Source organism: Branchiostoma floridae, chromosome 2, assembly GCF_000003815.2.
Source record: "Branchiostoma floridae strain S238N-H82 chromosome 2, Bfl_VNyyK, whole genome shotgun sequence".
In the NCBI taxonomy this organism is placed as follows: domain Eukaryota; kingdom Metazoa; phylum Chordata; class Leptocardii; order Amphioxiformes; family Branchiostomatidae; genus Branchiostoma; species Branchiostoma floridae.
This window is the reverse complement of record NC_049980.1, coordinates 27429784-27441491: the sequence shown is the minus strand read 5'-3', so window position 1 is coordinate 27441491 and position 11708 is coordinate 27429784. Positions and strand designations below refer to the sequence as shown.

The window sequence follows — 11708 nt, the reverse complement described above, 5'->3', positions numbered from 1 at the left end:
GAAATATTAGGGAAGAACAGATTTGCTTAATATCCATTATTCAAATCTTGATTTCAAATTTATCTTAATTTCAATCTATCTGTGAACAAAATATGTCAAAGACTTTTCCCCAAAGGAAAAGCCTTTTTGTAGGTCCGTCAAACCCGAAGAGAAGTCTGGAACAGCATAGAGAACATACATGTGTATACTGGTCTCTTTTTTTTCGTTTACTGGTCGTTTTACTTGATGACAGTGAGTTGATAGCAAAGCCTTGGTCGCCACAGTCGACCCCACCAGAATGTTTTCACATGATGTTCACAGTGTTTATTATTTTGTCTTATTCGACTTTAAGTTGAGTCTGTGTCCCTTGACCATGGAACCCATAAATCTGCAGACTTTCTGTCTGTGTGAGTATTCATTCAGTGTGTCAAGTTTGCGTTAAGGTTAGGGTGTTTGGCCCAGAACTCATATATCCTGGGTTAGAGTCCCTTAGCTTGACACCGATGCGATGTTGTGCCTCTTGGAAAGGCACTTGACACAACTTCTCTCACTCCACATGCACACTGGAGTAAATGGGTACAATGTCTTCGGTCCGGGAGGTAAAAGGCAATGCCATTGGAAGAAGAAGATGGAGCTCTGTCTCCCAACATATTGCCCCAGACACAGTAGATATAACAACCCACTGCTCCTTAAGCCTCAATAAGGGACTACCTTCACCTACATGTACCTACGAGGGGCGTTCAATAAGTAATAACTCTAACCCACTTTCAGTTGTCTGATCTAGATGAAATTTTGCGTGTAATTATTCATATTTCTATAGTTCATGTTTTAAAAAAGAGCTCTGAACTAATTATGGTTTCTGATTTACTGGTGTTTGAACTGAGTTAGGTGTGAAATGGACCAGGTGTGAAATGGAGCCAGTTGAGTGTCGCGCAGTGATCCGGTTTTTGTATTTGAAAGGACGCACACCAAAGGAGACTTTTGATGAAATGAAAGAGACTTATGGTGATGATGCCCCATCATATGACCTTGTAAAACGCTGGCATCCTGAATTCACACATGTCCGGAAGTCTGTGGAAACAGCTCCCAGACCTGGTCGTTCCTCTTCTGCCATTGATGAGGCATCTGTTGGAGGACCAACCTGGGGTGTCCTACAAAAACGGTGTCCAGAGCTGCATCAAACGAGGGGAGAAATGCATAACTCTGGGTGGTTTCTATGAAGAGAAAGACTGATAACTGTGCCAAGTTTCATTAATCTCCTGCTATGGGAAATGAGTCAGAATTATTACTAATTGAACGTCCCTCGTATTCTTCTTTTTCATGGTCCAATTCTTGTACTGGTAACTCTTTGTTGTGTGGTGACTATATTTCTCTAAAAAATAACTAGAGTAAACTCTCATGGCTGTTCATACTTTATTGTTCCTCATAGTTTATAGTTTCGATCTTCATAGCAACTCTTTATTTGCTACAAAAACTCACAATGTTTACCAAAAAAAATGTCACTTGGTTCAAACAGACATCACAGCAACTGTGGGTAGTGGAAACCTTTGCAGCAGGTTCACAGAATGAAAACACAGAGACCAAGTCCTCAGACGGACAGCACGGTTTGGCACAGACAGCACACATGTTCCACAAAACCATGATATGTCAGAATACTGTCACTATATCTGATATGTACCAGCTGTTAATCCAGAAGTACACAATGTATTCATAATCCACAGACTGTATGGAATGCATACATAAGTTGATATACTTGTAGTGCACACATACATACATAGTACAGACAACATAATAATTCCTTCAAATTCATTTTCATACCAAACATGTAACATTTAAGTGTATGCTTAGCTCTTTCTGTATTGAATATTATTCTCACATGTACAATGTCTTACAGACCCAAACAAGCATCATACCTACATGTATATTTTGTCTAATTAGCATTTAGCCTGAGTGCCATCCTATCTAGTCTACCAGGGCTCCATACTCCCTTGCTCACCAATATTTTGGGGCCCAGTAAATCAAATAGGATGGTGCCTACCTAGGCTAAGGACAACTCATTGCTGATTAATCAGCTACCCTGCCTTAACACTTGGCACTTTGCTCATCCTTCTATTCGGAACTGATCATCTCATTATGGCAAAGTGGAAAAAATATCTTCAACTCTAGACTTTTTTGTCTTTCTTTCTATCAGCTCAAATATGTTGCAACAATGCCTTTAAACAAGTTATTCATTGCACTGTGATAAGCAGGCCACATATTACAAGAAATACAATATAATGTATTTAGATTAGACCACATTTCCTATATTTAGATCTAAACTTGACATTTGTGTAATCTCAAGCCTCAACAGAAATTGTGGTGTCTTTCTTCTTATACAAGTTGTCTGAATACTTCTCATATATAAATTTGCCATTTTTCCTCTCATAAAGACATCTACATATCTTCAAGCAGAATAATCTGTGCAAAAATCTTCACTTCTAATTTTTTCTTCAATCCTTCTTCGTGTTTGTATCATCAAAGTTGTTTGACCCTGTGCAATTTCACTTCACAAATCTATAATTCAGATGTACCCAAGAGCAGCCCATTTGCTTCTGGGATCTTGTAACTATCTGGCAGACACTGTTCGCACTTTCTCGTAGAAGAGGAGGTACACCTGTAAAATAATGGAATAGTCAGCTCCTGTACTCCTCTACTTTCTGTTAACAAGTTGTACAAGTACTACACTTTGTCTAGTAGTAGGAAGTATGACTAAAGGAAGTGAACCTGTAGGTGGAGAGGGCTACAACTGGCTACTGTAACATGTTTGCTTTCAGTGCAAGCTGGAAACAAGAACTCGACACATGACGTAACAGGAAAATAATTTTCTTGTTCCCCTCTTTCAACAAGAATGACAATAAAGCATTATTGAAATGATAACGATTGTCTAGTACATAAGAGTAATCAAGCCTGAGAAAGAATGGACTGGAAGTCCTGTGGTTAAGCAACATTTTTTTGGCTGGATTTTTCTTTTTGTTCACCCTCACGCATTTTTGGGGGGGTCTCCAGAGGATGTCATCCATAAAATCAAGTCAGTGTGGCCTTAGGTACACATCTCTAACAGTAGCACCATATGCACCAAGGGCAGAATGCACTGGAAAGGTATATAAGTGCAAACTTCACTGTACTTGTGTCATTTAGCCTCTAGCCACTGAAGAAGCTGAATAAAAGTTCAAAACTTGAACTATGCGGCTCCAGATGTCTTTCTGAGGGACGACTGCAGTGTGCAAGATGTTGGTAGCTTGAGGGATGAATCTACTCTACTATATACAGTCAAACCTGTCTATAGCGGCCACTCAAGGGACTGGAGAAATATGGCCACTATAGACAGGTGGCCACTATAGAGAAAATATCGATTAATTGACCATGAGCAAGCTACACATGATTTCAGTTCCCACTAATCTTTCTCACCAAGTTACATTGTCTTGATCAGTAAATTCACCGACAAAGACTTCACTTTAATGTTCAAGGCATGCATACCTTCTGCTACTGCCAAAATGACCCAGTCAGGAACTCCAAATCCTCGCAAACTACAATTTCAAACTCGGTGCAGGGTGACATAAGGCTGCAGTATGGTTGCAATAGGCAGTGTTTCTGTATCAACGGGACTGGAAATCGTGTGGCAGTGGCAGCGTTGGACAGGTGGCCGCTAAGCCTATTTCTTAATCATTATGAATCCAAGGCACCGACAAAAAGTGCCCACTATGGCCAGGTGGCTGCTATGCAAAGGTGGCCGCTAATACAGGTTTGACTGTAGTAGCACCCATGTACCATACGCACCTCTGCCCCCAGCACCTCCTGCAGCAGCACTCTCCTGACCATCATGTCTGACGTCTTGATCCACTTCTCGCTGAAGCTGCCGTGCTCGTCCTCTGGAGCACGCCTGTAGCACACGAAGTGGCCAGAGAACACCTCGCCAAGATGCACAATCACCGCCACCAGTCTGTACACAGAGGTGTGGACCGGCTTTCTGTGGTCATCAGGTAAAGGTAAAGTAGCCATTCTGAAGTAAGGTGAAGCATATTACTCTTGGTAGCTAGTGGCAGAACAATGCAGCTTTGCTACAACTTGCATACCTGGCCAAGAGCACTGTACAGCCCTACTCATCTTGAATGGAAATGTTGGAATGGGATGGTAAAGACACGGATGAAAATACTACGTTTAAACTATCAAATGGGATACCATACGATCTCCCTCTGTGTACTGTAAACCACTCTTTTTTTTATTTATTCTATATGGTAATAAAAAAAACTTAATTTTTCAAGTGTCTTTCTACATTTGAATTGAGTAGTGTTAAGTATTCATCTATTGGATTGGCAGAACCTGCCTGTGGCCGTTATAAAGGACAATACAAAATGAATTTTACAAGTAAAAGCTAAGGGTAGTTTTGTCAGCACATTGTTATTCTAGATGACTGAGATTTGGCAGATTGTCACTCACCTGAAAGGAGTGCTTTTGAAGACAGACTCCTTGGCCGGGCTGAAGGGACTGATCATGGCCATACTGGGGTAACAGGACAGGCGCGACGGGGAGAACAGGGGGGTGGACGGGAACACAGGCGAACTCAGGCAGCTGCTCACTGGGCTGGGGAGAGGAACAGAAGGAAACCAGTGTTATATTTGTGGTCAGCATAGAATAGCATTTTCAGTAATAAGGACGTTCATTATCAAGAACAGGGTATGAGGTACAACATTGTCAGTGTGAATGTCATTCAGCACCAAGGACAGCGGTAGTAGTGTCAGCGTGCATGTCAAGCAGTAAAAAAGGACATGCACAACACTGTCAAGTGTTCATACCATTCAGTAACAGGGAATGGAATGACAGTGTTATCGTGAATAAAATTCAACAGTAGGGATAAGGACAACCGTGTCAGGAAAAGGGCTGGGTTTTTTTTCAGTGTGAATGTCATTCTGCACTAAGGACAAGGAAAGGTCTGTGTGAATGTCATTCAGCACCAGGGACAGTTAGAACAGTGTCAGTATAAATGTAAATTCATGGCCATGTGTAATAGTATTATCATAGATGTCGTTCAGCACCAAGGACAGGAACAACAGTGCCAAGGGAATGCCACCTGTTTCCAAAGCATGTTATTACAAACCACTATTCAAACACAATCCAGTGAAAACTGCAACTTTCAGTTTACAGTATCACATGAAGGTCACAAAGACAACATCAAGATATACTGACATGCCTCAAACATGTACAAACTAGGTACATGTACAAGCAAGTTACTGGATAGATTGTGGAGATAGTTGAAAGATTCAAGTAGCATCTACTACCTTCTGTCAGTGAAACCTATCCAACTGTTATCTCACATATCCTATTACCTGGAAGTCTAACAACATTCATCGACATAGGTACATGTGTGTTTACCTCTGTGGCACGGACTCCCTGCGATGTAGGATCCCGTTTGGCACTCTCCCGTTCCTGACTCCCCCAGCCTTCCCACCCAGCAGTCCGGCCCTGTACCTGAACTCCGTACATGTATGTAAGAAGTAGGTACATGTGTGTTTACCTCTGCGGCACAGACTCCCCACGATGTAGAATCCCGTTTGGCACTCTCCCGTTCCTCACACCCCCAGCCTTCCCACCCAGCAGCCCCGCCCTGTACCTGAACTCCGTACATGTTTGTAAGAAGTAGGTACATGTGTGTTTACCTCTGCGGCACAGACTCCCCACGATGCAGGATCCCGTTTGGCACTCTCCCGTTCCTGACTCCCCCAGCCTTCCCGCCCAGCAGGCCGGCCCTGTACCGGAAGGCTGCCATGTCCAGGTACTCTGGGAACAGCACCTGGTCCTTCCTCTTGGTGGGGCTTCCATTGTCCAGCCACACGGTCCTCTGGACGTGGATACACATGCACTGGGGCAGCTAGAGAGGAGACAGATCGATACATGTAGATCTGGTTATGTCTAGTGGAGAAATCCTAGGGTACTGTATGGACCAACCACAAGGTTTTCTGGATGTAGACACACATGCATTGGGGCAGCTTAAGTGTACATGTGCATTTGATCATGCCTAGTCGAGAAATTCAAAGGCACATTGTATGGACCAGCCATAAGGTTCTGTTGATGAATGAATACTCCGGTACTTTAAGGTATGTCCAAGCCGACCCCTGTAATGCCCTCATTAAATGAGCAAGGTGCTGGCGAAAAGGTGTGAAGGTGTGCTAGGGGGGAGGTGCTACTCCCCTCCCACCATTAGCATGAGTTTAGAACTAATTGGGCATCCTGTCATGCTACCCCAAGGCCTATCACGCATTGTTTTGCTATCAAGGGGGTGAAAGGTAGCAATATGTTGCACAATGGAGGCAACTGTAATAGATTTTTCACTTATTTTCACAGAATTTTTACCATGAAATAGTTTGCTCAGCATTGTCCAGTTTTCCACTATTTGCCTTGAAAATCGCTGTGTTATTTCCCACTCCGTTGAGCCGTTCCCAATGCAACATTCCTTCCAAACAAAGATGGCGGACAGTGCCAAACTTGTTGCAAATTTGAGTCTTAAATCTTGCAAAAATCTTAGAAAAAAAACAAACCAGTAATGTATAGGGCTTATTCACGTGACGTCATCACCCCTTCCCTCCGTGCGCCTCCATCTTGGTGTACCACCAGTCCCGGCGAAGATTCTCGGTGTCCGAAGGTCTCTAACTCCGAGGAAAGTGAAGTCGTTTGCACGCTGTTTGACTATGCAAAGAGCTCCCAACCTCAAGTCATATTTTCGCTACAAAAATCGGATAGAAATTATCCATATTTCATCAATGAGGGAAAGTTTTCGGAGATCCAGTCTACTTTACGGACACGGCAACAGTGACGGGGTGACAGCGAAGTCCGACGATCTTGTCTTTGTTATTTTGTTCTGTGAAAGACTTTCTGCACACTCAGTTAAAAACGTACCAGGCTTACAACAACTTGATGAAAAATCCTTGCGACAACGTAGTATCTGGACAAATACTGTAGTGTAGGATGAGATTTAGTTGATAGAAGTAACGTTACGTAGTGATCGGGAAAGTTCGACATTCAGAAGTTGGACGACCACAGGATAGTATCCTGTGCCGCGGTTTTTGTTCACACACAGTAAGTATCTTGTACTCTTTGTTTTTTTCATGTAAATTCATCAAAGAACTAGAGGACATGCTCCTGCTGTCATTTATGGACTCCGCTGTTTGTTTTCGGAATTTCCCTTCGTATTTTCATTCCCGCACGGCTTTCCTAGAGAATCGCGAAGCAAATCTTACTGTTACCCAATCTGTGTGCGCTTTACCAGTGCAGAACCAACATCCCACGTCAAGACAAAGCACTGTGATTGTGAAACTAAACGTTTTGAACGGAAATGGTGCATTGCTTGGGAAATATTTACAATTTCTACGGCGAGTTGCATAGGGCCCCACTGTAGGCGGGCTGACTGTGGTACACCAAAATGGCCGACTTCGTTCGTTGCCAGGGGGAGGATCACGTGACTGAATAAGCCCTATAGGGAAGTCTGTATACAAGCTGCTCTTATGATGTATAAACAAACCTAAAACATCGCTTCTACTATATAAAGCCAGGCGTTACACGGCGTCCTTGGGTGGGCATTGTTCTTTTAACAATGACTGTCTGAGAATGAAAGCAGGATGTGTATTGGTTGTCTATAATGTCACCTTTCAGTTTGTTTGTTTTACCAAAAAACAACAACAAAACCAAAGCGAAGGATTAGTTTGACGGTCTCTCAAAGCAAATACTGTTAAATTATGCTGTTGCACACATGATTGATTTGTGACTTTATGAGTAATGTTTTTATGCCAGCATTGTTATGGTCTAAATATCTTCAGTTTGAAAACTCTTTGCTTGGAAAGATATGTCTGTGGTAGGAACCGAAGCAAATTAACACTTGAAGCGCATAATTTTATGTTAGAACAATTTTTGCTTAGTCCACCCTACTGTTCCAAATATAATCTTTGTTTGAACCTCAAGCCCTCAACTCAAGCAGTTTACCAGAGTCTGAACCCAACACATTTCTCTAAAGCCAAGAGCACAACCCGCCGTACGTGCAAATACGTGCTGTCTACGTGCTAAAATGTGGGCATTTTTTTGGGATCCATAACTGGTATTATATTTATAAAGTACCGCCTCCGTACGAAATCGTAGGGAGTCCGACAAATTTTGGAGCAGTCGCAGACACGCCGTAGAACTTTACGTGCGGGCAAAACTTTGTGTTCATTGTTACCCTGTTCGTAGCCTGCGGTTGGCATTCAAGCTATGATGATTCGTTTTTGCAAAGAAGGAAATATAGGACAAAAATGTACAGTTACTGCTCCTTGGATGTACATAACGTGTTTCGTACATCATACGTCATGGCCCATGCAATCAAACTCAATTTCGGTCCGTACATTTTTTATCAGCCCCTGTGGCAATGCAAAGGTTGAATGCAACAAGTAAACTGTGATGCATGATTGCACGTAAATACCCATTTGTTTCAAAACATCGATGTAGACAATGACCTTATATAGAGATGCTACCACAAGCTAGCCTACACAGGCCAAGTCCTGGGGTCTAGGGCCAACATGCCCCCGACAACAGGCCACCATGAGTAATAGCGCAATAGATGTGTATTTTAGTCTCTTTGTTCCCACTCTATGCATACATTAAAAGTAACCACCAGTAATGACTTTGAATGTAGGTGTTAAATAAACAAATCCATTGATAATCATGAAGCTGTCAGGGTGATTGACTGTGAATGATGGGACAACTAGGAGAAACTGTACAAAATCTGGATTTTTATGAATAAAATCATATTCTAAAGCTTGCCTCATGAGCTAAAAAGTTGCAAATATGAGCAGTGAAGACTCAATAAGACTGTCTATATGTATCCGCTCAAACAAAGTCGACTTTGTGCTTTGGTATTGAAATATTCACCACCAAAGTCTTTGCAGCCTCAAAAAATCTTTTAAAATCATGAAAATCAGACTTTTCTCAATATCTAAATAAAAAATCATGTTTTTCAAAGCCGATTCCTGTAGTACGCCATAGCCGTTACACCTTCTAAAATTTCCACAGCTCCAAACCAACCGCAAGACTTAGGAAATTGCCAATAACTGTAAAATGATATGGCTAAGATATTGCTTAATTGTATGATTATGATATAATTTTTGTCAAAATGTAATGCACAGTCGAAAGCAACTCTATCTTGTTCATATGTATAGAAAATCTCATGTTTTTTCTCCGTTCCAAACTGAAGATACAGCTGTTTGACTATAGCACTTCTGTTCATGCTAGTTGGAGCCTTATTTAGGCAAGACACACCTTAAAGTACAAGAGTAAATCATTTACTTGTAAAACATGGCTGCTTATAAGCTGAATTATGTAAATATGTAATGCATTACTAAAAAAGGCTGCTCATATGTCTGATATCAATCTAAAGAATTAAACAGTTTCATACAAAAATCATAACACACGTTCACTGAGGCAGTTAGAGAGGAGATATGTCCATACATGTAGATTTGATCATGTCTAGTGGAGTAAGGACTACGATATGGAACTGGAAGACTTAAACTTGTTGACTACTGCCCATCCATATGTCAGGGACCCTGACACCAAGACAGGGACAGGGACAACAGTTTCAGTGTGAATGTCATTCAGCACCAGGGACAGGGATGGCAGTATCAGTGTGAATGTCATTCAGCACCAAGGACAGACACATTAGTATCAGTGTAAATGTCATTCAGCACCAGGGACAGGAATGGTAGTGTCTGTGTGAAAGTTATTCAGCACCAGGGACAGGAACATCAGTATCAGTATGAATGTCATTCAGCACCAGGGATTGAGCATGATCTATCACTAGTATCAGTTCTTGTGTCCTTGATGTTAACTTGACTGACCTTCCCCAGTGTGAGCTGCTTGATGAAAGCAGTCCTGGCTGAAGCTCCCTCCTCCTCCCAGGGACAGGAGGCCTGCAGGGGGTACAGGTAGGTAATGGTTAAGGTAGTCCTTTAGCTTTTTTAAGGACATAGAGGCAGTGTGTTGTTATCCACTGTGTCCAGGGCACATTATTGGAACTTAAAGGTGGAACCCAACCCTCTTCCTCTACCACCTTCTACCTACCTAACCAAAGTGAGGTACCCATATTTACACCTGGGTGGAGTGAGGAAAGTTGTGTTAAGGTCCTGGGGGTACAAGATTAGTAGCATGACAGTACCACTGGCTTTTCTGCCAACCTGTAGTTACTCTGCAAGACCCCACCACACAGAGGCATAAGGGATGAACATAATAAATAGGTATGATGGCATGTCAAAAGCAAAAGCTAGCAAACCAACAGTTATACCAACATTTACCATCTGTCACCAAGAAAGTTCAACAGCACAGAAAAAAAAACTATGTGGTCACTGCATTGCATTCTTATACTTTGGGAGCCTACTACCAAAGGAAAAAGAGGAGAGGGAAGACCCAAATTACCTACTAAGACAATCTAAGTAGTGCTACAAATCTGCAAAATACTAAAGAGCTAAGAAGAGCCATGGAGGAAAAAGTGCGGGGAAGTTTCTTCAGATAGGTTCCAGTGAGAGCTCACCCCAAGTAAGGTACAAAATCAAAATATATGTTTTTTCTATGTCGTTAGCTTATTACATGTAAAATATTTTCAGAGGATACTAGGGCTCATTGGACCGGTCTAAACCATTCGGTGGACCGGATGTTGGACCAATTGGAAAATGAACTGATTATATGATCAGGCATTTGCACGTTTTCAGGGTTACCGGTCTAGACAAATAACACGAGCGAAGCAGAGTAGACTCCATGGCCATTTTTACCAACTCTTACAGTCAACCGTACAGAGGTAGTTAGCCTTGTAGGATTTTTAAAATGCCAGTGGGAGTCGAATACTACACAAAACAGATTTCTTTGCAGCAAAATGGACCATTTGTTTTCACATAATGAATCAGGTCCAGGTTCAGGTCCAGACCTGAACCTGATCCTCTGGACCTGAACCGGACCTGATTTTTTTTGTACCGGTACCCACTCCTAGTGGAAACTGTTGTTTTATGTACCTTCTGGCAGTTCTCACACTCCACATTCTGTACCGTCTCAGACATCACAAACTGCTGAAGGAGACCTTCCAAGGTGTGGGGGCCCTGTGGAGAGCCACAAATTAACACACTTAACCCAAGAAATCCAAGACCATCAAAAACATCTTGAAGATGTACAAAAGTTGATCAAAAAGTCAGTTTGCTAAGCAGCCAGATGTGGATCCTCCAAGATTTATAGCAAAGTTAAAAGTTAAGTTAAAGTTTGCCCATGCATCTACAGACGCGTAGGGTGGCACCCATCTCCACTTTGAAGCCCTTGGGCCACACATGTGCAAGCCACTGCAGCAGGGGGCTGGTCCGCTGGTAGTGATGTGTGTTTAACTCCCATACTCTTTCTCATTAGTGCTGAGTGCTAAGCAGAGAAAGCAGCATGTACCATTTTTAGAGTCTTTGGTATGACTCGGCCGGGGATCGAACTCACGACCTACCGAGTGCAAGGCGAACACTCTACCCACTAGGCCACTTATAGCAAAGAAACAATCATTTCATGATTTTGGCACAGTAAGATTTTTATATGGTGTCGCCATGGCACAGAGTACTGGGATTAGACCTTGCAAATGATAGCCTCCATAGCAGGCTCTCTATGGCCTTTTTTGGCACTTTTGCTGGCCATTTCTTTTTGTACTGGGTCGC

General features: G+C 42.3%; 2 protein-coding genes across 2 annotated transcripts in view; both read right to left on the bottom strand.

Moving 5' to 3' along the window:
* Nucleotides 1–1375: 1375 nt before the first annotated feature.
* Nucleotides 1376–11708, bottom strand: part of LOC118405999 (ubiquitin carboxyl-terminal hydrolase 30-like) — a 16454-nt gene continuing 6121 nt past the window's right edge. The window contains exons 11-16 of the mRNA XM_035805857.1: nt 11037–11120; nt 9873–9944; nt 5673–5884; nt 4456–4599; nt 3796–3985; nt 1376–2632 (exon numbers count right to left, since the gene is read on the bottom strand). Of these exons, the coding sequence (XP_035661750.1) occupies nt 2585–2632; nt 3796–3985; nt 4456–4599; nt 5673–5884; nt 9873–9944; nt 11037–11120 (750 nt within the window). The 3' untranslated portion in view covers nt 1376–2584. The remainder of the gene's footprint in view (nt 2633–3795; nt 3986–4455; nt 4600–5672; nt 5885–9872; nt 9945–11036; nt 11121–11708) is intronic.
* LOC118406008 (kelch-like protein 42) overlaps nt 6322–11708 on the bottom strand; it is a 266342-nt gene continuing 260955 nt past the window's right edge. The window contains exon 4 of the transcript XR_004829975.1: nt 6322–7483. The gene's annotated coding sequence lies outside the window, so the exon portion shown is untranslated. The remainder of the gene's footprint in view (nt 7484–11708) is intronic.